This window comes from Hemicordylus capensis, chromosome 12, assembly GCF_027244095.1.
Source record: "Hemicordylus capensis ecotype Gifberg chromosome 12, rHemCap1.1.pri, whole genome shotgun sequence".
Taxonomy (NCBI): domain Eukaryota; kingdom Metazoa; phylum Chordata; class Lepidosauria; order Squamata; family Cordylidae; genus Hemicordylus; species Hemicordylus capensis.
In genome coordinates, this window is record NC_069668.1 from 19232330 (window position 1) to 19259410 (window position 27081).

Below are 27081 nucleotides of genomic sequence, written 5' to 3' on the forward strand. Positions count from 1 at the left end.
TCCCACTCTTCCTCCAAGGAGCCCAGAGCGGTGTACTACATACTTAAGTTTCTTTTTCACAACAGCCATGTGAAGTAGGCTAGGCTGAGAGAGAGAAGTGACTTCAGCCCTCAACATGTGGAAGGAATTGCATTCCCCTCCTCACCTTAAATCTTCCTGGGATATGTTGCCCGTTCACTTTAATGCAATTCCACTTGATGAATTTCTCTGTAAAACGGTGTAGGCGCTGCAGTACTTCTGGAAATGTGGTCTTATTGATCCCTGCTAAAAATACCATATTGTTTTTGGATATCCAAATATCCTTTGCTTTTTAACCCGTTCTTTGAGGGCCGGCTTTGCGGGTCTAAGCTGCATTAGCCGTGAAGGACCAGAATCTGAGATCTTCCTAGTGGGACTCTCCGCCACTTCTTAAGAAGCTGTTGTGCTTAACCTGTTTGATAGTAATGAGCTGTAGCAGTGCGGCTTTGGCTTCACAAGAAACGCCTTGCGTTGCCCCAGAGCTTGTATAAACAATTTTTTATAACAGAAAATGTAATAGATTGAATTTCCTTGCTGGTCGAGGGCCAGAAGCCAATGGCTTTCTGTCGTACGACCAGTTGCCTGTTCTTAGCCACTCCCGTGTATTAAGTCTGTGGTAACTTCTTAGTTCCTTACATTTTCACACTCTCAGTAATGCAGTTAGTCAATTCCAAGCGCAATACTGTATGCATTAAATTGCATATTGGTTCCGCACAGTGTCTGAATTTGTCAGTGGAAAGAGACGGGTGTCGGAGATGCAATTATTTGGAGTGAAGGGAGGACCTGAGTAGGGTGGCAGGGGAAGAGAGAAGAAGTGGTGAGACCAAGGGGTGGTGAAGCGGAGAGCTTTGGAAGGGGTGGGGGCTGGGACCTTGAGAGACGCCACGAAACATCTGCCCAGGATGGCCTACCAGCCTGTGGGCTCCCGAGAGGCATCTGGTGGGCCCCTGTGTGAAACAGGATGCTGGACTAGATGGGTCTCCTTGGGCCTGACCCAGCAGGGCTGTTCTTATGTTTTTAAGCTCTTCGTCAGCCTGTGTGTTTGGGGATGGAGCCATTGTTCAGTGGTTGAGCCCTTTCACAGCATGCAGATGGTTCCAGGTTCCCTCCCTGGCAGCGTCTCCAAGAGAGGGCTGAGAGAGAGACTCCTGCCTGCAACCTGGGAGAAGCCGCTGCCAGTCTCTGAAGACAATACTGAGCTAGATGGACCAAGCATCTGACTCAGTATACAAGGCAGTTTCCTGTGTTCCTAAATGCCAGTGACAAGCTTGCTTAGGCCCAAACAGCTTGGGGCCACCTTACGTTTCATAAAGAGGCAGTTTTTAAAAATCCAGGCAAGTGTGGCGTGTTGCGATAAATTTTTATCTTTGGGAATGATGGTGCTTTGTTTCTCTCCCCCCCCCGCCATTTTCTCTCTTTTTAAAAACAAAAATGCTTCTGTTGGAAGCAGAGATCCCATTACCTTCCGCTGGTTTGCGTCCCACCTCCCTCTACGGAGGAGCCCTGAGTGCCTGATCTCTAGCACCTGGCCTTGCCCGGTTGCAGAAGCTGTATTTGGCCTCCTCATTCTCCTGCTTCCCAGGTTCACCCCCCCCTCCGCCCCACGCCATCGGCATTGCCAAGCAGCACGAAAAGCTTCTGGGCAGGGGTCCAGCTCGCTGCATCGCCCAGCTCCCTAGTTCTTGAGCTTTGATGTACCCTCCAGCTCTGTGATACGCCTAAACTCCTCACCAACTGCCGGGGTGGCCTGCAACCCATTTCGAAAGCGTGTCGCTTCCCGCTGGTCACGGCTGTCGCTCGTTTCTTTGGAGCAGCCCCCCCCCCCATTTGTTCTGCTTCCTCCATAGTGGCTTTTAAGGCCCTTCTCAAGACCTACCTTTTGCACTAGCCTTTTGCCCTTTAATTTCCCCTTCAATTATTGCTGTTGCTATTGTTTTCCACCTAGAGTCTTGGGAGGAGGCGTTATACAAGAAATGTTTAATAAACAAACACACAAACTTTTCATAAAGTGTATTCTAAGAAGATCTGGGACCCAGGCCCTGCCCTAATGTTTCCTTATAATAGTAATAATAATAGTGATCAATCATAACAGACCCAAAGAGGGGGAGAAAAACAAAATACAATATAAAGCCATTTAAAAGCGTCTAAAATCAGTTAAAAATCAGATTTGAGAGTCAAAATCCAAAAGGCCTAGGTGAACGAAAAGGTCTTCACCTGGCGTCTAAAAGAACAAAGTGATGAAGCCAGGTGAACCTCTCTGGGGCGGCTGTTCCACGAACGGGGTGCTGCCACCGAAAAGGCCCTCTCCCTGGCAGCCGCCCACCTCACCTTGTTGGGCAGGAGCCCTCGGAGGAGGGCCTCTGAAGAAGATCTTAAGGTCTGGGTTGGGACATGGGGGCAAGGCGCTCTTCTCTCTCTCTGGTAACCCAGTCCTGAGAAGTCCGCTGCAGAAGTGCTTTTCTACTGCAGCTGAAATTAGAGACTCCTCAAGTGGATGCCGCTTGGAGTTTCTCAGGCGTGGGTCCCCAGAGGTGGTGGGAGCACAACCCCCATCTGGGGACTGAGAACACCTGTGCTAGGGAAAGGTGTGCTGGGCTTCTGTGTGGCTGGGACCCTACTGGGGGCCAGTGGCTCCTAATGGCTTTTTGGCAGGAGACCTCTCCCTACTCACAGGCTGTCGAAATGGCGAGTGCTTTGCGGGGAGTCTGGCAGTGAGCGAGGAGGTTGGAATTGGCCGCTGGGTTCGGCTGGAGACTTGCACTAGGATTTGGGGCCGCTGACCTGCCGTGGATCTGGTTGTGCCTGCTCGCTTGTCTGCCCCCTTGCCTTAGCTGCCCGGGCAGTTCCCAGCAGAAGACTCGGGGAGAGATTTCTCTGAACTTCCCAGCTCTTTTGGTTTCCCCGTCAGTGTGGCAGAATCGGTTAACTTCGACAAGTCCCTCCGTCAGCACAAATTAAGGACCTTCTCTTGTCCCCGGCTCTGTGCCTCGATGACTGCTCCAAAATAAACTGCTCTGTTTCGAGCTCCTAAGTTTATGTGGCTTCTCTGCTAATTATGGCTGTCAGCAGCATTCTCTTCCCTCCAAGTGCTGTTCAGTGGGGGGGAGAGATTGCCGCTCCGAAGCAACTTTCTTTCCCTCCGGCCATGCTGTGTGTGTGGACCAACGTTCAATATGGAAACACAGCGTGCTTGTTTTTCAGCCGGCTCGAACCTGAGCTATAAGGAAAGGGGGCAGGCGGGAACCAGAATTCCCGGCCCCGGGGGGGGGGGGAGAAATGGCATTGCCCCAGCTGGGTGCCAGCGAAAAGGGTATGCCAAGGGAGTCCTGCTTCGGTCCTTGTTGAGAGGCCTTTGTTGCGTTATCCAGAGACAGCCGCTGGATAGATGCTGTTCTGGCTAATAGCACCTCTGAGCCCTTCGCGAAAGCGTGGTGTGTGTGTGTGTGTGTGTGTGTGTGTGTGTGTGTGTGTGTGTGATGCACAGCAGACCTGGAGCGGTGCAGGTGCCATTCCAGGCCCCTTCTTTAATTTAATCTGCTTTAGTTGGCATGGCAACTAGTGGAGACATCTGGGAGATATTATGCTTGGGATTGAGGTTGAGGAGGATTTAGGTGAGAGAGCCAGACAAGGAAATTGGTACCGCGGTAAAGTGCTGAGCACTGCAGTTGGGGGTTCTTGAAGTGGGCGGAGGGCGGCGGGACACTTTTAAAGTCTTTTTTAAGCTGGGTATGGGGGAAATCTGTCTCTAAGAGAGGGGAAAGACCCACGATGTGGGCACGGGTGGGGTGGGCCTTCTCCAGCGGCTCTGTGCTCTGAGCTCCAGCTTTGCCAAGATCGTTCCTGTGGCATTGCTGGCTTGGTGCCCCCTTCTGCTGCAGGCAGAACTCTGGGTACAAAACGGCAGCTTGCCTTGGAGGTCCATGATAAGGAATTTGGAGATCTTGGGAGGGCCGTACCTGATGAGGAACCGCAAGAGCTGCTGTGGTGGTGGTGGCTGCCGCTGCCGTTGCCGCTGCCGCTGCGGCTCTTCTTGAGGGTGGATCTGGAGTAGAAAAAAGGGAGGCGCTTCCTGGATGTGGTGAAATGACTCCAGTCTGCGGAGTGTAAAATGGTATGGCGGGGACGTTATGCAGGCTTCATTAGGTGAGGCCACACTGGGTGGGAGAAAAGCTTCCGGGTTGCACAGAAGGCCATTAGGAGGAAGAGGTGCACGAGGCCGCTCTTTTTAAAAATGCAAGAGCTGGACATGTCCAAAGCAGCTCCGAGGGCCACGACTCACGTCAGTAACAGTGCAATGGCAACATCCAGCTGCAAAAGGAGGAGCAAGCCGGGATCCCGACACACTGCTCATGCCGTGTACGTGTGCTGAGCGGGAGAGGAGAGCTGGTCTGGGGGGTAGCCAGCATGACTTGCCCCCTTAGCTAAGCAGGGTCCTCCCTGGTTGCATATGAATGGGAGACTAGAAGTGTGAGCACTGGAAGATCTTCCCCATAGGGGATAATGGGGTCGCTCTGGGAAGAGCATCTAGGTTCCACGTTCCCTCCCTGGCAGCATCCCCAAGAGAAGGCTGAGAGAGACTCCTGCCTGCAACCTTGGAGAAGCCGCTGCCAGTCTGTGTGGACAGTACTGAGCTAGATGGACCAAGGGATTGACTCCGTAGTAGATGGTAGCTTCCTATCTTCCTAAGGGCGAAAGGGCAGAGTTGCTTGAGAGAGCAGAAGGTGTTTGGACAGCTGAGGGCAGAAGAGTGAAGGTCACAGGCAGGGATGTTCCCGGATATAAGAACAGAGAGAAACAGGTTTGCCGCATGGGTTTAAAAAAACCCCAAACCCTCTGAATAACAAATTTCAAAATAGAGAATTTGCCGTTTCCCTGTGCTTTTAGGGAAGCATGTGAAGACCCCATGGCAGGTCTCCGAGACCCGCGAAGGTGCTGCTTTGCCCACCCAGCCAGGGGCGCTCTGAAGTGTCCCTCTGGGAAGGCCAGGCAGCCCCTCTGCTCTGGGTGCTCACGCTGGCTGGAAACAGCTGCCCAGGCCCCCAGTTGCTGGGTGTGTACGTCCGTTAATGATAGACGTGGAAAGGGGTGGTGTGGATTTGTCTCGTACCAAGTTGCGAAGCCACGTAAGTCCCGAAATGATGTGTGTTTCCCTTAACGAACGCAACCCAGGTACGTTGTCACCGAGTTGATGCAGAGCGACCTCCATAAGATTATCGTCTCTCCTCAGCCGCTCAGCTCGGATCATGTCAAAGTTTTTCTTTACCAGATTTTGAGAGGTAACTCAGTTGTTCCCCACCCATGTAGGATAAATGTGTATGTACTTTCAGGTTTATTCCCGGCTCAGAATTTTCTGTGTGAATGTTTTAAGTTCATTCCCCATGAATTCTCCATTCAAAAATTTAAAATGTCACCTGAGATTTAAACTTGACAATCATGAATAAAGTTTGCAATGATCCTTTTAAATTTTATTTTGATGACTTTTTAAAGTTGTTGAAAAGTTCAACCACAGTTTTTATAAAACTGGGATGTGTGTTTTGAAGGAGAAATAAAATTGAATTGATTTTTCTCTCCAGACCTATGTATTCTGCCCGAAAGGTTGCAGAACGCCCCTCCACACACACACACACCCCACCTCCCCACTGCTTGGACTCAAGTAGGGTAGATGCTGATTTGTTTTAGCTTGCCGCACCTGTGGCCAGTCTGCTAGCAGTGCTTTGATCCTGCCTCCGGAGGCCCGTGACCTTGTGTTTCCAAACCAAAGGCCTTCAGAAGCAAGCGAGGGGCTGAATGCGAAAGGAACGGCCCGTGCTGGGAGACGAAGGCTAATGTGTGGGAAGGGCTGCCTTTCCTGGAGGTGGGTCCCCGCCTCCTCCAAGCAGGTGACAGGCCAAGAGAGAACTGTCCAGCCCTCTGTGGCCTTGAAGATAAGGCCCTCCAAGAGCCTTTGGAAGCAGGAAGGGGACTGCTTTCCACACCCCCATAAAAAGGCCTTGACAAAGCTCTGGCAAATGCTGGTGCTCCTGAGCACGGCCCCTGCGCATTCAGACCTTTGCAATCGGCATCGCTTGCCCGGCTTGGTCACTTGGTCCATCCTGAGGCAAGAGCAAAGAGAGCAGCCGCCGGGCATCCCTGGAGGACGTGCCACCAATCGTGTCCTGTTCCTAGAGTGCCACTTCGGCTCACGCCTACCTGTAGGTCACGGCTGCTCCGCTTTGGCCCCTCCAGCAGATGTTGGCCTACAACTCCCATAATCCCTGGCGATGGGCCACGGTGGCTGGGGATGGTGGGAGTTGTAGTCCGGAAACCGCTGGGGCGCCCAAGTTGAGGAGGCACAGCCTTTTGGTGCCTCCTCCAGTCACACACCCCTTGCCTCACTGTGCAAAAAAAATGCCCATCTTCTGACCTTACGCTTTTGGTTTTGGTTGGCAGGTCTGAAATACCTACACTCGGCTGGTATTTTGCATCGAGACATTAAACCAGGAAACCTACTTGTGAACAGCAACTGTGTGCTTAAGGTGCGTCCCCTCCCTCCCCTCTATAAAGCATATTCCACTGTAGCCTACAGTATCAAAGTCTGCGGATTGCCGTGCCATTACCAGACCCAACATCTCCACTTCCTCGCTCCCCCCTTTGGCAGGGAGGGGGACGGCCGATATGGGACCAATCATACGTGTATCCATCTGCATCTGTGCTCGGCTCTCTCGTGTGTGCGGTGATGAGCACCACCAGTCTTGAGACTCTGGCCCCAAACAGAGTTATTTTATTTTATTTATTATTACCTTGATACCAGATCAAATCTTTTATTGCAATCTGAAACCGGCATGCGTTTATATCCTGCTCTTTCTCCAAGGAGCTCCAAGAGCAGTGTGCGTGGTTATGTTTCTCTCCTCAACCACCCCATGAGGTAGGCCAGGCCGAGAGAGACGTGACTGGCTCAGGGTTGCCCCGTGGGTTTCGTGGCTGAGTGGGGATTTGAACTCGGGTCTCCCCAGTCATAGCCTATCAGTCCAGCTGCTACACTACACAGGCTCCTGATACTCAGAAGACTGTGTTTGATGTAAGCAAATGAATCTCTGAGCTAGACCCAAGACAGCAGCGTTTTTCCTGTCTACTGCCTACAAATGTACCAAGAGCTCTCACTCTCTCTTTCAGATCTGTGATTTTGGATTGGCCAGGGTGGAGGAACCAGATGAATCTCGCCACATGACTCAGGAAGTTGTCACTCAGTATTATCGGGCTCCGGAAATCCTGATGGGCAGCCGTCACTACAGCAACGCCATCGACATCTGGTCTGTGGGCTGCATCTTTGCTGAACTGCTGGGCCGGAGGATCTTGTTCCAAGCGCAAAGCCCCATTCAGCAGGTACAAAGGCATTTCGCTTCCGTGTCGTATGGGCTCAAGGTCATGGGTTGGCCCTCTGAATCTTCCCGTCAGTGGAACTGAACTGTGTGGCTCATAGGAAGCTGCCTTCTACGGAGTCAGACCCTTGGTCCATCTAGCTCAGTACCGTCTGCACAGACGGGCAGCGTCTCTCAGCCCTACCTGGAGATGTTGCCAGGGCGAGAACTTGGTACCTTCTGTATGCAAGCAGACAGGGGCTCTTCCCAGAGCAGCCCCACCCTCTAATGGGAATACGGGGTTTACATGTTGTCTCCCATTCAAATGCAAAGCAAGGCAGACTCTGCTTAGCAAAGGGGACAATTCATGTTCGCAAACACAAGAGCAGCTCTGGCCCCACTTTGGCCCCCAGCTTTGTTCTCTGTCCGAGCAGCGGCGATAGACTTTGCTGCCACTCAAATCTCTGCTGCAGTTTTGATCCAGATCCATCTTGGGCCGTTCCACCAATTATTTCTCCCTAAAAATCTGTGATCTGGGGAATGTCATTCCAGACAGCCGCTGGGTTGTTCTTGAAAGCCAAGCCGAGGTCTCCAAGCTTCCCACCCTGGGGTGGTTTTCCTCATCTCTTCAGCTCCTAATTAGTTCCACAAGTGATCAGCATAGGAAGCTGCCTTCTGCTGAGTCAGACCCTTGGTCCATCTAGCTCAGGATTGTCTACACAGACGGGCAGCGGCTTCTCCAGGGTTGCAGGCAGGAGTCTCTCTCAGCCCTATCTCGTTGGAGATGCCGCCAGGGAGGGAACTTGGGACCTTCTGCTTGCAAGCAGGCAGGGGCTCTTCCCAAAGCAGCCTCATCCTCAGTGGCCTTGTGAACTCTGGCATGCTGGGCCTTAGCAGCCATGGCCCTTTCTTTTTATCTTGGCCGCTACCTCTAGCTTGGAACGAAGAAGGTTGCCGCTTCTCTGACTCATGCTCCCAGCAACCTTGGGAGGTAGATTGTCATCCTTCCTCTCCGACAGATGGGGAACGGAGGTTGAGAGAGAAGCTTGCCCAAGGCAGCCCATCTTGTCCAGGAGTTGTGAGGACAAATGTGGGTGGTTGAGCGTTAGCAAATTTAAAGTGCCTTTAAAAAAGAAAAAGAAGAATGATGATTAGCAGGAAAAGTGAAATATTCTGAAGTCTTCTCTACGAATATTCATCTCTGTTTAGGAGAAGGGAGAAATGTCACAGACTTCTAGCGGAGACTATTTAAAGCATGCTTATTTTTACTGTAAGCCGTCGTCTCTGGAGCCTAAGCAGTCATTTGCTGTGGATTGTTAGAGTGCAAATGTGCTCCAATCAAGAACGGTTTTTCCCAAATTAGGGGAAGCAAGCCGTGCCGTGGCTCTGTGGATTCTCAGGGTTAGCGGTGTGCTCTTCTGACAAGGTGTCCTAATAATTAGATAGCTCTTGTGAATAAAAGCAGGGAGTGCTCCCCAGATGGATTTCAGCCCTCTGAAACGAGAATATGGGTGAAGCAGTCCTCTTTCTTCATTTCCACAACCTGCGCAGGAAGCGGCCTGCTATTGCGTCAGACTCTTGATCCATCTCGCTCAGGATGGTCTTCCCAGACTGGCAGCGGCTTCTCCAAGGCTACAGGCAGGAGTCTCTCTCATCTGGGAGATGCTGCCAGGGAGGGAACTAGGACTATCTTACAATGCTCACGTGTAGTCTCCCATTCAAATGCAAACCAGGGCAAACCCTGCTTAGCTCAGGGGACCATTCATGCTCGCTGCCACAAGACCAGCACTCCATCCTAAGGAGAAAAGATCTGGGGAATCTGGGAATCTGCCTTCTCCTGAGTCAGACTATTGCTCTGTTGAGCCCAGGATTGTCTCTGCTGACCGGCAGCAGCCTCCGATTGGATTGGCTCCGATTCATGGACCTGACACCCACGGTCGACCTCAGCATATGTGGGGGGCGGGGGTCAACAAAGCGTTAATTCAGTGGGTTTGGGGAGGCCAGAAATGACTTCTGAGGTCATTTCCTGTCACCATTTTCAAGAGAAGAGCCATTTTGTGGCTCATTTGTCAAAAACAAAAACACAAAATGTGATTTCCTTTTTGCATGAAAATGCCACAATTGGGAGTTTTGAGGGGCGTTGCTGGACACCTGGAGACCCGCAGAACATAGTAGGGCCCTTTTCCTGTTTTTATGGCCCTTTTTCACGCTTTTTGCCACTTTCCATGCCTCTAGGAGCCTAACCGCCCCCCCCCATCCCATTGAATCAACCCCTGTTATCCTTGGTTCCATTATCAGAGAATGGCCCTCCTGTGGAGACCAGGCTTCTCTTTTACTTCCCAATTTGTTTTGCATGAGGGGAAGTAACTCGGTTTATCTCTGAGCCAGGTGGCGCTTGTGCATTACTGACCAGAAATTGAGGAGGGGTGGGAGAGGAATTGAATTAGACCCAGCGTTCTCAGACTTGGTTCCCCAGATGTTGGACTACAACTCCCAACACACACGCACACACCCGCCACTACCTCCTTTGGCCAAGTAGCACGTTGGAGGGTGGGTGGGTGTGGTTATTGAGGCCGAGTCTCCCCAGATCGGCCGCGAGAGTGAGTCGCCGTCCTCCGTTTGTCTTCCGCAGTTGGATTTGATCACAGACCTGTTGGGAACGCCATCGCTGGAAGCAATGAGGACGGCTTGTGAAGGCGCCAAGGCACACATTCTCAGGGGTCCTCATAAACAGGTGGGTCTGGTGCGGGGCGAGCCGCTCTGCATTTCTGCAGCTGGTCACATTCTGCAAGCGTAAGAACAGCCCTGCTGGGTCAGGCCCAAGGAGGCCCATCGAGTCCAGCCTCCTCTTTCCCACACTGGCCCACCAGGTGCTTCTGGGGAGCCCACAGGCCAGAGGGCTGTGCATGCCCCCTCTCTCCTGCTGCTGTGGCTCCCCTGCAACTGGGATTCAGAGCCTACAGCCATCAAAAGTAGCAGCCATGGATAGACCTCTCCTCCATGAATTGATCTAAACCCCTCGTAAAGCCCTCCAAGCTAGTGGCCGTCACCACATCCCATGGCAGAGAATTCCTTAGATTAATTGTGCACTGTGTGGAAAAGGACTTCCTTATTTTGGTCCGAAATGTCCCGGCCATCCGTTTCACGGGATGACCTCTGGTTCTAGAGTTGTGAGCGAGGGATGCATCTTTCTCTCTGTCCACTCTCTCTCCCCTCTGCATAATGTTACACAGCCTTAGATCATGTCTGTAGTCTCCTCTTTTTCCAGACGAAAAAGCCCCAGATGCTGTCGCCTTGCCTCACAAGGCAAGACTGGGCTGTGCACCTATCCAGGCTGGCTCTAGCAGGGCCCTTTCAGGATGGCCAGACACTCTGGTAGGGGAATCGGACAGAGAAACCGCTGGAGGCACCGATCTTCCTCTTGGGCTTCTTGGGCCTCTCTGTTGTCAGCCTGGAAATTGTGTGCATAGAAACATCGGGCGAAGCAGAACTTGTGAATTATCTCACCTTTTTCTCATTTAAAAACGACACCGCACAACTCCAGGGGGCCACAGGCGGGCTTTAGCAAGCCTGCTGCTTCCCAGTGCCCTCAGACCCTAGGCCTGGGCTCTCTCTGTCACACCGGACTTGAGTGGCCAGTCAGGGGCTGCTGGTCTTGTTCGATGTGGTGTTTGTTGCAGTGTGTTGGTTTTCAGGCTGCCGGGGCATGTGGGGGCCTATGGGGGACTGGCAAGCCATTGATGGGGGAAGCGTGGTATAAAATTTGGCATATGGGGCTCGTTGGCCTGAGATCTGCCAGGTGTGGTGCTGATGGTGGTAACAATTAATAATAACAATAATAATTAATAAAGTTTATTTGTTAGCTGCCCCATAAGAAATAGTTATCTGGGCAGCTTACAGCGCAACATTAAAACATGAGATGATAAACACACAACACATTAACTTATAACAACCCAAAAAAGGGGGAGACATTTCTTTTACATTTTAAAAGACAGTTCTTTTAAAATTCAGATCAAAGGTCTCCGCCTGATGCCTCAAAGGACAAAGTGATGAAGCCTGGCAAACTTCACTGGGGAGGCGATTCCATAAACAGGGCGCCCCCACTGAAAAGGCCCTCTCCCGAAAAGGCAGTCGAAGTCATGCTAGCTGGCAACTGAACACCCCACTCCAGCTAAATGAGATGCAATCCAATTACTCCCTCAAGCCACTTAGCCTTGATTTTTCTCTTGCCATCTGCGCCTGGATATCTCTAGAAAAGATGACAGGCAACTCTGTGCGATGCTTGGAGACCCAACAGTGACTTGTGGCCCTGTAGCACATCAGTTGCCTTGTTCTAGAGCAGGGGTGCCCAACTCTGGGTCCCCAGATGTTGCTGGACTACAATTCCCATCACCCCCAGCCACAGTGGCCTCCCATCATGGAAAGCTGTAGAAGACACAGTTCTCACACCAGCCATCGCAGAGGAGGGTTTCCTTGTTTCGTTTGGATCGGTGTGAAACTGACAGCAATGTCCCCAGCTTGTAAAAAGCCATTTAAGAACAAAAACAAACTCGTCCAACGTGAAGAAGATCAAGGGCGTGTCCTCCGACCTCGCTTAAGCACTTTCTGTGGAGATGTTTCTTCGGTGCAGGAAAAAAACGAACTAACTGTGGGCTCTCCAGTTCTCTGTGAACTGCGTTGGGCTAGAACTTCGTAGACACAGGGCCATCAATCAGAGAACTGTGGGATTAAAAACTTACCCAAGCTTTTGAAGGAAGCGGTGGGGGGGACCCCTTTTTTAGGCGAAGGCCTAACACTTTCTCCAACCATTGTAGAAAAATAGATCAGTCCCCAGATATGTAAATACAGTTGGGGAAGCAAGGAACGGGGTGGGGAGGGGAGGGGAGGGGAGTGTTTCTGGAATGTTCTTGGTATTCGAATCTCTTGAAACAGTAGAATGTCTACTATTGGAAGGGACCCTCAAGATCTTCTAGTCCCACCTCCCGTGCAGCTCTAGAGTCTGCTATGGCTTCCCGGGCAGTTGACTCTCCAACATCTAATTGGAAACTTCCAGTGAAGGAAATGGTTCCACTAACAGCTCCTGCAGTTAAGGAATGCCTTTCATGGCTCTCCTGGCCACTCACTGGCCCTTTTTCAGCCCTTGGGAGCTCTGCGGCATGCTGTCCATTTATTAGCCTGTTCGGTGTGTAAGATACCTGCTTATGCGGGGCCCAAGTGTGCACTGGGAAATCGAGGATTCTTGCCTGCTGTGTCTATACAGCCACTGCACGGCTGCCTGGAGCTGTGAGGTTCATAGAGCCTGGCTTAGAGCAGCCTGAATACAGGATATAAATCTTTATGCACTTCCCCGCTGTACAGGTAATATACCTGTACCATACATAGATTCTGTATACAGAATTTAAGGATGTGCACGGAATTTGCTCAAATCGAATTTGAATCGCTTCAAATTCAAAACCATTGAATAGTGTGGAGATTCGCTTGAATCGGTTTGAATTCACCCAAAGTTAAATCAAATTTGATCTTTGGGCAAATTTGAATCGTTTCGATCAAACCTCCTCAGTGGTTTCTAATTCGATGCAAATTCCAATCTGTTCTAGTGGATTTCGTGCACATCCCTAGCAGAATTGCTTCCCCCACCACCACCCACGAGAAGGAGGTAAGTTAGCCTGTCCCCTGGTAACTGAGCAAAGAGGCACCTTTTAAAAGTGGGGATTCTCTTATATTCAGCAGGGGGTGAGCAACTGGCCCTCTCCATCCCCAGCACAGCATTCCTCCAGTGGCTGTGGCTGGGGTCTACCTTATGTTTCTTTTTTAGATTGGGAACCCTTTGGGGACAGGGAGCCGTTTTCTTTCTTTCTTTATATCTAGGCAAACTGCTTTGGGAACTTGGGTTGAAAAGTGGCATATAAATATTTGTCGTATTTGTATGGCAGTTAAAAGAGGACTCACGCAGGGAGCATCTCTTGTAGGCTGATGAAATATTCCCTACCCCTTGCCAGATGCTGCAAAGCTACCATCACATTGAACCCTTGCTATTAATATTGGTGCCAGAAATAGCTCTGGGAAAGGGCTTGATTGCTTAGTGATATTCCAGGCACAGTAGGTGTTAGTCCTTGGTTGGCATATAGCGCATATTCTTCCCACGTCTCAATAACAATAATCATCGACCATTAATAGGAAAAGACTTATATAATCTTCTTCTCCCCCTGCTCCTAATGGTTTTTTTCTCGACACCTGCACACTCGCGGCCTTCTGTAATATGCTTTTCTTTTTTAATGTGCACAGGAAAGCAGATGTGGGGGGTTTGGGGTAAGGAAAGGATAGTGTAGGAAGTGTTAGAGAACAAACAGCTTCAAAGCCAGGCTTTTAAAAAAGCTAATTAGTATTGTGTAGTTCCCCCCACCCCACCCCCAAAGGAAACAGCAGCCTTCGATTTGCATAAAGAGGTCAGGGCTATTTTTAGCTGTGAAAATTACTTTTAATTGGGGAGCATGTTCCCCCCTCTCCAAACTCCACCCCCCGGCACTCTGACTCTAATTTAAAGCTTGCCAGCACTGGTTACTCTTCGGCTCCAATCCTAGCCACTTGGGAGAAAGCCCCCATGGGAGAGTTAGGTGGGGACTCGATCCCGTGCACAGCAACTCGGAGGTCTGGTTGCCAGAGATGTTGCTAACTTTTAAAAAATATGACCAATATGTGTATTCTGCTTTTCAACAAAAAGTTCTCAAAGCAGTTTACGTAGATATAAACAGATAAATAAAATTGTTCCTTGTCCCCAAAGGGCTCCCAATCTAACCAAGAAACATAAGAGAGACACCGGCCACAGCCACTGGAGGGATGCTGTGCTGGGGATGGAGAGGGCCAGTTGCTCTCCTCCTGCTCAATCAAGAGAATCGCCATTTAAAAATGGATACATGTGGAGGCATTGGGATCACTGGCCATTTTTTAAAAAAAAAATTCAGTTTTTAAAAAAATTTCACTGCTAATATTTAATGCCAATAAATGACTCCAAATACAACCGGAGACCTGTATCCAGGTGTCTTCCCTCTCCCAAATTCGCTAGCATAGAATTGTAGTCCAGCGTTAACTGGGGACCCAATTTTGAGCACCCCTGTCCACCTAATGTCTGGCTATAGGACTTGCTTTCTTTTCCCCAATGGGACTCTTATGATCCTGGTTTCTGCATCTCGGACCTCCTTCTGTGGTTGCTTTGTGCGGGGGCAGAGCCCCCCGCAGCCCTGGTGGTGACCCGGAACCCAGTCTGAAGGCCATGGGGGGCAGCCCCCTTGCTGAAGCCAAGCAGCTCTGGGGCCTGGTCAGTGGGTGGGGGGCGGGGAGCCTGTGTCCACTGCCTTCTGCGCCGTCGTGGAAGCAAGGCGGGTTATCGGGGCCAATGATGTGTGTGTTCAGTGTGCCCATCCGAAAAGAAATGCCAGTGGGGCTGAGAAGCCAGACTCGAGCGGGGAGTTGAGGCATGTTAAACTGGGAGTGGGAGCCTTAACGGCGTGTGCAGGACCGCGGCGACTCTGCATCCGGGTGCTTGTAAGGTGGTTGGTTGGGATCACGCTCACCGCTGCTGCTCTTCCTCTCCACAGCCCTCCCTGCCTGTCCTGTATACATTATCCAGCCAAGCTACACATGAAGCCGTTCATCTCCTTTGTCGGATGTTGGTCTTTGATCCAGTGAGTCTCTAGGTTCTGTATTCTGCCTTTGAAAGTGGCGGGTGTGTGTGGAGACCATCAGATTGTGTTTTGCTCGCAGAGGCACAAGTCAGCCGCACCTGTTGATTGGCGGGCAGGCACGGGAGCATGGTGCCCCGCAGGGGAGGAGAGGCGCCCTTCCTGGGTTAGACTCCCTGGTTTTTTCCGAGGAATAAGGAGGGGACAGAAAGGCACACCAAAGACTGTGCAAGCGTCCGTCCGTCCGTCCTGCTGCCGCCAGGGTATATCCCCAGCCCTAGAAGGAAGTCAGGGATAGCAGCTGCCGCCCGGGATTCTGACCCAGGCATTCTCTGCCTTGCTCCTGGACTGGCCTATGGGCCGTGCTGAAGCCCAAATTGCCCCTGCTCTCCAAGGGCTAGGGAGGGGCGGTTCCATCCAGCCCTTCCTGGAGCATTTCTACAGGGCGGCCACGTGGCCTGTGGGCAGGAGCCTTGCCTCCGATCCTGCACGTGATCTGCTCCGCTCCTGGATTGCCCTGGGCCCAGGGGACCTTTGAGGGGAAGGACGCCTTTGGCTCTTGGCCTTCTTGCCACTGCCGAGGCACCCCCACAGGAGCTGCTGAGGCAAGGGAACGGATGGCTTCGTTCGAGGGCACAAGGTCTACACGTGAGTGCTGGGACTGAGAATCCCAGGGTTCGGCCAAGACTGAGGGGGCCCCCTGTGCTGCCGAGGTGGTTGATGGAGGGGTGTGCAGGTGCCCTTCTGGGAGAGCAAGGGGACGGCTGTGGGAGGGAATGGGGCTCCCCAGCATTGTTTCGGCAGAAATGGTGGGTGGCTTGCCCTTGCTCTGAAAGGTGGGCTAGAGAGGGGAGAGCATCTCTTTCAAGAACGCTCTTCTCCAGCGCCCAGCACCCACTTCCAGCAGCAGCGGAGATGCTGCTTCCTGCCCCTCGCCATCGAAACCAGCACTCCTTGTTTAATTCCCACCCGGGCTTCTCGGCGAGTTTCCCGAGATCTCCACTTCTTCATCCGCATCCAGTGAGCCCTCTTTTCAATCAGAACTCTGCTGTGGACAGAGCACCCCTATCTGGCCGTGGGTGCCGTCCTTATGGCCGGGAGTCCTTGCAGCGGAAAAAAGATCCTGCCATGGGGGGGGGGGTGTTGGTGACTCAGGCCTTGCGTCAGGGCCAGCTGGCTTCACGTTTTGTCAGCCACGTGTGGGCCTTTGCGGTTCGGCGACACGCACTCTCTTCCCTTTGGCTCCGGGAGTGGGGACTTGGCACCCCACTGAATATGACGTGACATCCTGGGGGTAGGTGGCAAAGCCTCTTTTTGCAGAAGGCCAAAATGGTCATAGTTAGTAAACTAGGAGGTGCTGTGTGGGGAAAGGTTGCCTACGACGTGGCCATTTGCAAGCAAATACTGCCACCGTGTGGTTATTGCTATATGCTACAATAGTTAAGACCCATAAAGGTAAAGTGTGCCGTTGAGTCGGTGTCAACCCCTGGAGCCCGCAGAGCCCTGTGGTTGTCTTTGGTAGAATACAGGAGGGGTTGACCATTGCCTCCTCCCGCGCAGTATGAGATGATGCCTTTCAGCATCTTCCGATATCGCTGCTGCCCGATAGACGTGTTTCCCATAGTCTGGGAAACATACCAGCAGGGATTCAAATCGGCAACCTCTATTGCATTATTTACATTGATGTGTGCAATTGACATACAGAGGGGAAAGCCTCTCTTGAAAGGTCCTAATTTGGTGGCACTTTCCTTCTTCTCCAATTGCAGTCCAAAAGAATATCCGCTAAGGATGCCTTAGCTCATCCATATCTTGACGAAGGGCGTTTGCGATATCACACCTGTATGTGTAAATGTTGTTTCTCCACCTCAACTGGAAGAGTTTACACCAGTGACTTTGAACCCATCACGAATCCCAAATTCGACGACACTTTTGAAAAGAACCTCACTTCTGTTCGGCAGGTTAAAGGTCAGTGCGGTTGGGCTGGAAAGGCCGCTTCTGCGGCATCGCTACTTGTTGGCAGCTTGGCTGGTTGGTTTTGCATATTTATATGCCGCCCTCTATACAATCTCAGGGCTCTTTACTATCTAACCAAACAACAACAAAAACCTACAAACCACAGGATGTTAATCAGAACCTCATGTGGTTCTTCGCTGGCTGTTTGGAAAATGCAGGAAGTTGAAAACTCGTTTCTGATCGTTTGGGGCAATCGGACTGAGCCAGGCTGGGAGCTTTGAGACTCCAGAACTGCACACTGACCAGAACGGCACACTGTAGTCCTCCAGATGTGGCCACTTGTTATCTATGTTCATTGCATGTCTGTTTCTCCACCATAGTATATCTGACCCTGGCCTGCTATGCAGTTCTCGCCAGACTGTGTGCTGTTGGGTTTTTCTTCCTCCTCACCTCTGTTTATCCCTCTCTCTTTTCAGAAATAATTCATCAGTTCATTTTGGAACAGCAGAAAGGAAACAGAGCCCCTCTCTGCATCAATCCGCAATCTGCTGCTTTTAAGAGCTTTATTAGGTAACTGTATGTAATCACATCTGATATTAATTCACCTTTCTTTAGTGGCACAGCTTTGTTTTTAAAGTCCATGTTTTGAATGTAGGGGCACTGTGACAGCTTTAATTGCATGCCTGTTTTTTGTTTTTGTTTTTTTAATACTAGGGTTTAAAAAGGAAAAAAGAGAGTGGAGAAAGCTAAAGACTTCTGCCATGCAGAATCTCCACTGGAAAGAGACGAGAGAGAGCTCTCTTTAAAATTTCCGTGTGGCTGTAATCTGCTTTGGGCTAATTCTCGTGCTAAGCAGATTCCATAAGGTGGTAATTACATAGCTGAGATCCTGTGAAGCAACGTTCACTACCCTGTTACCCAGTTCGGAAAGGTCTGGCTTGAGAATGGAAGGAGGACCTCGGGGAGACCCACCCCCACTCACACACCAGAAAGCGAGGAGCGGGGCTTTCTTTCACAGGCTGCTGATCCTAGAAGCCTGGGTCTCTCTGCAAGCGGAGAAAGAGAGGCCCTTCACCCCACTCAGGCCAGCATCAGGTGGCGTTGGGTTTCTCTTGTGTCCCGACAACCTCTTACAAGTGAACGCTGATCTTGTGTGTCTCTTGCCTTCCAGTTCCACGGTTGCCCAGCCATCTGAGATGCCGCCATCTCCACTGGTCTGGGAGTAAACGTGGAAGAGATCATGTACTACTGAAGACACAATGTAGCTTTCCACTGGATTCTGGGATTTGCAATTCTGGGGGTTTAATCATGCTTGTACTGTAATTTTACTAATGAAGTTTTAAATTAACAACCACTATCCTTGTATGATATTCAAATAAGAGTTAGAAACGTTAACTAGGCTTTTAAATCCTGTCAAGGGTGGCTTGTGCTTTTAGAAGACAATATTTTATCCAGAGTTGCACATGGGTCTTTCTTTCTTTCTTTCTTTCTTTCTTTCTTTCTTTCTTTCTTTCTTTTTCATGAACTGTAGTGCAGCTGCGATCTTGCTTGGCTCTTAAGAAACAGAAGATTGAACCAAATTGGGAATGTGGCTATTCTTTTTCCTCTGGTTTTCTTTTTCTCCTTGTTTTTCTTCAATTTTAAAGTGAGATTGTGCAAAAGGATAAAGTCTTTTTTTAATATATATTGAGCCATTCCTGAAGATTTGGGGTTTTTTCTTAATAAAATGATAAAATGTTTAGGGAGTACAAAACTCAACTGTGACCAATCATGGAGTCCCACCAGGCCATGGGGGGGTGGGGGCTTCAAGTGGCAATGTCACCTGATAGTCGGACCCCCCCCCCATTTCAGTCCTCACTAGCGCTGTGGTGATGAGTGAGTGTGTGTGTGTGTGTGTGTGTGTGTGTGTGTTGTTCTCTAATCAGATGTTTGCTGAGTAGAGAGAATGAGCTGTGACTAGGAGAGATGAACATTTCCTTTTAAACACCCCCTCACCTGGTATAAATAAATATATATATAAATATATATTTAATCTATTTTTATTAGAAGTTTTTCCTGCTCTTTTCTTACATAAACAAAAACCCCATTCCCCAAGCATGCATCTGCAAACGTGTGTAAATAATTCCATTTTGCGGACAAATTTCAAAGGATCTTGACATCCATTGCTGTGTATAGAGAGAGGAGCGAGAGAGAGGAGTTGCTTGAGCAGAACTAGCTTGCACATTTTTAGGTCTGTGAAACTTTGTGAATTTTTTTTTTTTTTTTAAATCCTGCACTGGACAGTTGGGGGGAGAAATGAAATGAAAAGCGGAAGAAAAGCACATAGGGAAATTGTTAATTGTATTTGTGTCTTTAGGCAAAGCTGTGGAAGTCTTGAAATGTCACAGTAGTAAATAACTTTTATTACTTTTTGGCTAATTCCTTTCTTTTGTGTGCGTTTTCTGTTCAAACACTGAATTATTCTGTGCATATGTATATATATATATGAACACAAATTGAAGGCCTCTACCTCCTGGAGTGTACAACTTGGTTTTACCTCCACATGATATTTTTTTTTAAGTTCCGTGTGGAGACTTGAAACTTGAATGTCCCTTCCAACTTTTGTATTTAAAACAAGGCAAGAGAAGATGAGGACTGTTTTTCACCTGTACAAAGAGATAACACATGGATGGTCTTAAATTCTGAACTTTGGTCTGGGATATTAAAGAGACGAGAGAGAGAGAGAGAGAGAAACCTTGGTGTTTGTCATGGACACTTAACTGTTAAAGTTATTGTAAGTTATCTGTATTTAGCAGAGTATTTTCAAGAAGAGTGGTCTGAGCTGAAATGGAATACTATTAGTTAAGTTATGTTTTTGGAAGTTTTAACTTCAATGAAGTAATTATTTTGCTGTGAAAGAGACAAACGTTGAATTTCTCGAACAAAGATGAAGACATGTCTTTGTTTCTGGTGCGGCTCCTGAGCAATTTAAACAAGCAAAAGAACCAACAGAAGCAGTTCGATGCATTTGAACGAGAAACGTGTGTTAACTTAAACGAGCCCTAGAAGACACGAGTATAAAAGGTAAAATCTCAGAGGTTGGTCTGTTAAATGTGGCACACGTGCTGCGGGTCCCTTTGTACAATGTAGATTTTGAAGTATGGTGGTGAAAACATTAAATGTGACATTTGAAACAAGCCGGTGGCCGTGTCACGCTTCCTGTTCCTCTCTCGGTCGGGCTGAGTCCGTTCAAACCTCATGTGTGGATTTCAAGAACTTGGGATTTGTGCCATGATTTCTACATGGAGTTGCCCTTGAAGACCACGGAGAGGTTCCAGATTCAGCTACTGGGAAAGGGCAGATCTTCCGTACTGCAGCTGTTCGGGGATAATGTAGTAATAATTAGGAGTGAGGAAACGTTGGCTCAGTTTATCAGCCAGACAAAAATATTTTACTCGTTAATATACTGATGCATATATTGCTCATCAGGACTTTTTTCACTCGTCAGGCATCATTTTTCACACATCAGCTTGGTAGAGTAGTGGCTTTCTGCAGCCCTGCTAATAATAATATATTCTCACTTTTCTCTTTTGTAGCCTCCTGTGCCACATGCCATCCTGCTCCAACCCTCAGGATTTTTTGGGGTGGGTGTGGGGGAGTGAGTGGGATTAGGCTGGGGGAAGGGGGAATTAGGGAAATGGCCTCCATTTTCGGTCTTCCCATTTGGTAAGTGGTTGGACAAGGTGATTGAGCAGGTGGTGGCCTCTCAGCTCCAGGCAGTTTGGGATGATGCAGATTAGCTAGCTCCCTTTCAAACTAGCTTTCGTGTGGGTTATGGGGATGGGGTTGAGACTGCCTTGGTCAGCCTGATGGATGATCAACCTCATCAGGAAATGGCATATTTTCCCTAAATGCCTGCTTGGAGGTGGTAATGGGCTGGATGAGGGATAAAAAACTGAAGCTGAATCCAAATAAGACGGAAGTACTGATTGTGGGGGGTTGGGACCCGAGAGACGGTTTAGATCTGCCTGTTCTGGATGGGGTTACACTCCCCCTGAAAGATCAGGCACGTAGCTTGGGGGTGCTCCTGGACCCAAAGCTCTCCGTGGTTTCTCAGGTTGAGGCAGTGGCCAGAAGCACATTTTATCAGCTTTGGCTGATTCGTAAGGTACGTCTATTTCTAGAGGTGAATGACGTTAAAACAGTGGTATATATGTTGGTAACCTCCAGACTTGACTACTATAATGCGCTCTTTGTGGGGCTGCCTTTGTATGTAGTCTGAAAACTACAATTGATACAGAATGTGGCAACCAGATTAGTCTCTGGGACAACACGAAGGGACTATATAACACCTGCTTTGAAAGAACTTCACTGGCTGCCAATATGTTTCCAGGTGAAATACAAAGTGCTGGTTATTACCTGTAAAGCCCTTAACGGCTTGGGACCAGGCTATTTAAGAGAGCGCATCCTTTGTCATGAACCCTGCCTCCTGTTACAATCTTCTGGAGAGCTCTGGTTTGTTTTCTATTGTTTTTATTGTGTGTTATGTATTTTAACCTGTGATTTTAATGTTGGGATTTGTACACCGCCTAGAGATTTACCTATCAGGCGGTATAAAAATATAATAAATAAGTGTTACCTTTTCCTCACTGGTAGGCCCACTGTAGGCAAATGTACTGTGATGAGCACAAGACGTTGGTGAGCGAGCATAATACATTAGGAGAAATTAGCTGCATTTTTAAAATACCCCTTGGTCTATGTTTGACAGGTGTCAGCCAGAAGCTATGTTTTCAAATGGCTTGCTTATGTGGTGGTCCACAAAGGCTTACAATGATGGCATGCTGGGACACATAAAGGAAAAGGTTGGGAACCGTCGCTCTGGAGTTGGAAACAGCGCCCGTCACTTTCTGGGCCTTGTCAAGGTTTGACTCTTGCAGGAGGCATTTCCATCAAAAACTGGGCAAAGATCTGTAACGGCAATGGCTGGTCCTAAGGAGCCCGGGGTGGGTGGGCATCAAAGGTTACTCTCCTCTCTCCTACCTCACCCAAGAGCCGTGCCCTCTGCAGACTGGCCACTCATCAGGTAGAGCTGTGTGGTTAGGAAGGCCGTTTCCTATGTTCCTATGACTGGCAAGGCTGGGGAAGGGAGCCAAAGGAAGACAACTCTAGCGACTGCCATGAGCCAAGATCTCTAATGAGACATCTGCCAGTAGGGACAAAGATTCTCCCAGGGCCAGGAAATTTACTGTCCCTAGTAAACGGGGGTAGCTAGAGCAAATGATGTATAGGGCACGGTTGTATTAGACCCTACCCACTTCCCATGAGTCCAGTATGCTGTTTTTTGGTGTGTGAAGAAGGTGGAGATGGCGCTGGACGATCCAGCATATTGCTCAATCCAGTCCCACCTCAGGGCCAAAAGTAGGACCAAAATGGATTGTACGCGCTCAGGTTGTACTGGGCATGTTCCTAAAATAATAATAATAATTTTTTAACCCCCCCGCCCCCCGCTAGCACACAGAAAGCTAGCATGCCCGTGGGTTAGCCTCCCCAGGGCTGTCTTGTGTATGCCATGACTTCGTGGGAAGGGCATCCGTTGACTTCCGGGGCGTCTTGGCATTTCCTTTCCAAAAGCTGCACTTGCGAATGTCAGCTTGGCCTGCTGGGATCTCAGGAACCAGAGGGGGCCATGCATGCCTCCGCCTCTCCCCCCCCTAGTTAGCAAAACCGGAAGAATGGACAATACAGATCATAGTGAAAGGCCAAGAAAATCCAGATTTTCTTCTAGATGGATCATCTGAATTTTTTAAAAAAGCTTTTCACTAATCTGGACACAGAGTATAGTTGACTTGCATCTTTCTCCCCTGTGTGGGGGGAATCATTTTTTGAGGTGAGCTTGCTTCCCCCCCCCTTTTTTTTTTAAAGGAGGAGCTACCCCTCCATTGCAGTCCAGGGAAAGCTTTACCACCACTTGGTTTTACTTGGATCTGTACACTTCCGTGGGTGGCGGTGTGCGGACTTCTGAGCAGCACGGCGCCAGGCCTGGAAAAGCTGTGAGCTGGCGGAGGAGCAGGTAAGGACCTCCTTTCCTCGGGCTCAAAGGTCCCACGCCCTGCCGAAACATTTCAGTGGGCCGCACCAAAACGATGCGGGATACGGGGCATGCCGAATCGATTCGTGCACACCCCTGCTCTCTAGCCCTCAAGCATCCCCAAAAGAGAGGGGTGTGTTGCAGACCCTGGAGGACGAGATGCTAGCGCTGAACGATTTCCAATATTAAACTTGGATTACATGTATTACAATATTACACTTTTATTTTTGGCTGTGAAGGGGATAAGAAAAGTGCAATACTGGAACTCTTCCAGTGCTAGAATATTGTCTGCCAGTTTGACTGCCACTCGATTCTCTTTTTGGCTGCAAAAGCATGGATAAACGTGTCATGTTGGAAATATTTCAGTGCCAGAATATTTTCCAGTGTCTCCCACAAATCCCATCATTTTGGGGGATGCAGTTTGATTTTTAGGGGGTTGCTCTGGTAATAATAATAATGGGAGTTGTAGTTGACCTTTGGCCATTGCAGCAGGGGGTGATGGGGGTGGTAGTCATGGGGCTGCCTGCAGGCAGAGGCCCCCCCTCCCTTGGCCAATGAAGACCACCCCACCCAGAGGATTGGGGGCCCCCCAGTCTGGCTGCAGGAGAGCAGGGAGCGAAGCTCACCTTGGCAAGCTCCGTCCCGGAGAGGGCTGGGCCAGCCGGGCGACTCCTCCCTGCCTGGGGCTGGGAGCCAATGGCAGCCCGAGGAAAGAAGTCGCCCCATCCTGGCTCAAGGACGTCAGCAGCAGCAGCAGCAGCAGCAGCCTCTACCATGGCGAGGACGGCCACCCGCCTGCTGGAGTGGCTCTTCTTCTTCTACTTCCTCACCCACATCCCCATCACCCTCCTGATCGACCTGCAGGCTCTGCTGCCTGGCGTCCACCCGCGGAGTGTAAGGGAGCGGGCGGCCGTGTCCGCCCCTCAGAGTGAAGGAGATAATGAAGAAAACTGGGGATGGGGGGGCAGGGGCGGGGAGGAGCTGGGTGGCCCGCCGGGTCCTTTGAACCCATCTGCTCAACGGTAGCCCCACACACACCCCTTGGATCAGGCAAGGGGCCCTTTAGGGACTGGGCGCGGCAGTGGGGGGTGGGGGCGGGCTCCCGGCAATGGAAGCCAGCCAGCCAGCCTTGGGGAAATCCCAGGCATGGTTTGCTCTCAGGTAGACTGCCTTTGCGCAGGGAGGCAGTGTCCCATGGTGGGCTGGATGGAGGCTCCCAGCAGCCCCCCAGGTCTTTCCCCGCCTGGCCTCGCAGGGTTGCCGCTCTGGGAGAGAGAACGGTGCCTTTAAGAGAAGCACACGGGAATGGTGGATCCCGACAGGTGCTGCTTGGCATGGGGCGGGTGGGGGGGGGAGAAGGGCTGGGAGGAGAGCTGGGGCTCCTGGCAGCAAAGATGACCGGTCCCCTTTGCTAAGTAGGGTCTGCCCTGTTTTGCACTGGAATGGGAGACCAAATGGGGGTGAGCACTGGAATGTCTTTTCCTCTGGCGATGGAGCCGCTCTAGGAGGAGCACCTGCAGGCTTGCGTGCAGAGGAGGTTCAAAGTCCCCTCCCTGGCAGCATCTCCGGGTAGGGCTGGGAGAGAGAGAGTCCTGCCTGCCACCTTGGAGAAGCCGCTGCCAGTCTGTGTAGACCGTTCTGAGCTAGATAGACCGAGGGTCTGACTCAGTATATGGCAGCTTCCTATGATATTTCCTCCTCTGTGCATCTCTTGATGGTACAGGCCCCCTGTCCTCCCTTCCAGAGGGCCCCCCCCCAACCTGGAGGCGCTGCTAGTGACTGAGCCGAGCCGGGGGACCTTCTGCATGCAGAGCTCTACTGCTGAGCTGCAGTTGCACTCTGGGAAATTTCTGCCCTTCCTGCCTAGGAAGCTGCTGCCTACTGAGTCAGGCCCTTGGTCCATCCAGCTCAGTCTTGTCTGCACTGACTGGCAGCGGCTTCTCCAAGGTTGCAGGCAGGAGTCTCCCAACCTGGGACCTTCTGCCTGTCCCTGATCTCCAGCCGCCTCCTGTCTCCACCCCCTTTGTTTGTCTTTCGCTTTAGAGTCATGGTTTCCCTTCCTCTCGTTTTATGCTCTCTCTCTCTCTTTGAAGTTGACAGAAGTGCTGAAATGGTACACAGCTGAGTTTAAGGACCCTCTGATGCTGGACCCCCCAGCCTGGTTTTTTGCCTTCCTGTGCTGCGAGGCGGTCTTCCAGTTGCCTTTCTTCTTTGTGGCCACCTATGCCTTCTTTAAAGGTTTGTGCACAGTTTCCTACACGGCTCTCTGAACCCCAAGGAGAGAGAGTGTCTTTTCTCCTGGCATTTAGTGCAGGCAGAGGAAACAGATAATGCTGCCTGCCTGAGTTCATATGCCTAGGCTAGGACTTCCTACTCTGACTGGCAGCAGCTCCTCCAAGGCCTCCAGCCCTGCCAGGGACGGAACCTGAAACCTTGCATGGGTTCATTATGCTCCAATTCAGGGGAAGTCACTTGCCTAGGGAGCAAGAGGTTGCAGGTTCAAATCCCTACTGGTCTGTTTCCCAGACTATGGGAAACATCTATATTGGGCAGAAGCAAATAAAGGAAGATGCTGAGAGGCATCATCTCATCCTGCACGGGAGGGGGGCCATGGTCCATCCCTCCTGTATTCTACCAAAGAAAACCCCAGGGCTCTTAGGGTGCCAGGAGTCGACACTGACTCGACGGCACACACTTTACAAGACAGGATGGACTGAGTCCATGGAGAGCCGCTGCTGGTCAGAGTAGACAGGAGGCAAAATGTTCAAATTTTCAACTCTGTTGAAGCGTTTGTTGGATTTGCTTCAAGTTGGAGAAGTTGGATTTCCGTTAGGCCCAAGAACGCTGCGGGTGGGGATTGCCGACCAAAAACTGCAAAATGGTTAGTTCCATTGCTGTTTTGCTTTTGTTTCTCACCAAGGGAGCTGCAAGTGGATTCGGACCCCAGCCATCATCTATGCGACCCACGTGGTCACCTCATTTGTCGTCATCGTCCCACACATCTTGTTCTCGGATTTCTCCAAGTCCAAGCACGCCGGCCCAGAGACGCTGCGCCATCGCCTGACTCTCTTGTCCATCTACGCCCCGTATCTCCTGATCCCTCTCCTGGTTCTTTTTACAATGCTGCTCAGTCCCGTATACAACCAGGTGGAAAAAAGGAAAAAGAACTGAAGCTGCATGGATTCCTCTCAGAGAAGTGGCGGGGAGGACCCTGCTTTGGAGAATGTACAACGTGAACCCATAAAAGAATTTTTTAAATCTGTGTGTGCCCCACCCTTTTTCTCTGGGGAAGGGTGGGGGATTTTCTTAATAACAGGACTTGATTTATTTAGCTTACTTTTATACCGTCCCATATGTAAATTTCTGGGCAGTTCACAATCTAAAAACAGAACAACAATTAAAGCATGAGCACCATTAAAAGAATTTAAAATATGGATAAAAACTCTGCAAAGTTTAAATTGTAAAACTATGAACTAAAAGCCTGGTGAACCAGGTATGTTTTCAGATCCTTCTTTAAAACATTGAGAATTGGAGACTTGTTAGGAAGCTATACACTGCTTCAGAACTGACTTGGCTTTTTTATATCCTAGCGGTATCCAGAATTGGGAAGAGAAAGCCCATAAAATGATTGACGAAGTGCCTTCGTCCATCTGCTTTTGTGTGTATCAAGCAATGTTAGTGGGGCCAGGCCTTGGAGGGGGAATCCGGTTAAGCCGAAAACTAAATATATACTGCTAGGCAGCCCAGACACAAGAATTTGTGGCATAGTGAGGTATTGAGAAAACTGACCTGAAGAACTTGGATTGAATGATTTGTAAATCTGTGTAGTTGCGATAAGTGCATACTTGTGCCCCATAAAGTAAATGTTGACAAAGGAAATGGTTGGCAGATGGAATAAAGGGCTCACCATTCATTTGGAAAAACTGAAGGATAGCTGCAACATTAGATGCTTGCTTTGAGCATTCCAGGATACAGTGGCATGAAAAACAACCCCTAAATATTTATAAACCCATACCTGCTCTATTGG

The 27081-nt window shown here is 50.1% G+C and overlaps 2 protein-coding genes across 4 annotated transcripts in view; both read left to right on the forward strand.

Moving 5' to 3' along the window:
- The window catches only part of NLK (nemo like kinase), a 54686-nt gene extending 35293 nt beyond the window's left edge, over positions 1-19393 (forward strand). Inside the window, exons 4-11 of one of the 2 annotated variants that reach the window (XM_053275185.1) lie at positions 5188-5294; positions 6448-6533; positions 7171-7380; positions 9988-10089; positions 14951-15037; positions 16801-16999; positions 17464-17563; positions 18159-19393. In XM_053275185.1, coding sequence (XP_053131160.1) covers positions 5188-5294; positions 6448-6533; positions 7171-7380; positions 9988-10089; positions 14951-15037; positions 16801-16999; positions 17464-17561 — 889 coding nt within the window. In that variant the 3' untranslated portion in view covers positions 17562-17563; positions 18159-19393. The remainder of the gene's footprint in view (positions 1-5187; positions 5295-6447; positions 6534-7170; positions 7381-9987; positions 10090-14950; positions 15038-16800; positions 17000-17463; positions 17564-18158) is intronic. The other variant, XM_053275184.1, reaches the window with a different exon arrangement.
- A 4385-nt stretch (positions 19394-23778) lies between these two features.
- On the forward strand, positions 23779-26316 carry TMEM97 (transmembrane protein 97). Of its 2 annotated transcripts, none has more exons than XM_053274803.1 (3): positions 23779-23948; positions 25148-25292; positions 25975-26316. In XM_053274803.1, exons 1-3 carry the CDS (start codon positions 23829-23831, stop codon positions 26223-26225), a joined length of 516 nt encoding a protein of 171 aa, XP_053130778.1. In that variant the 5' UTR covers positions 23779-23828; the 3' UTR covers positions 26226-26316. The 2 variants fall into 2 exon arrangements, with proteins under 2 accessions (XP_053130778.1, XP_053130779.1); XM_053274804.1 differs by lacking the exon at positions 23779-23948 and adding an exon at positions 24401-24514 and having other exon boundaries at positions 25975-26312.
- Positions 26317-27081: the final 765 nt, after the last annotated feature.

Bases quoted from the DNA above. Each gene is read 5' to 3' on its own strand.
- TMEM97 (XM_053274803.1), top strand. From the start codon at position 23,829: ATGGCGAGGACGGCCACCCGCCTGCTGGAGTGGCTCTTCTTCTTCTAC. The intron at 23,949-25,147 runs GTAAGGGAGCGG...CTCTCTTTGAAG, and splicing joins CTGGCGTCCACCCGCGGAGT to TTGACAGAAGTGCTGAAATG. The intron at 25,293-25,974 runs GTTTGTGCACAG...TTTCTCACCAAG, and splicing joins CACCTATGCCTTCTTTAAAG to GGAGCTGCAAGTGGATTCGG.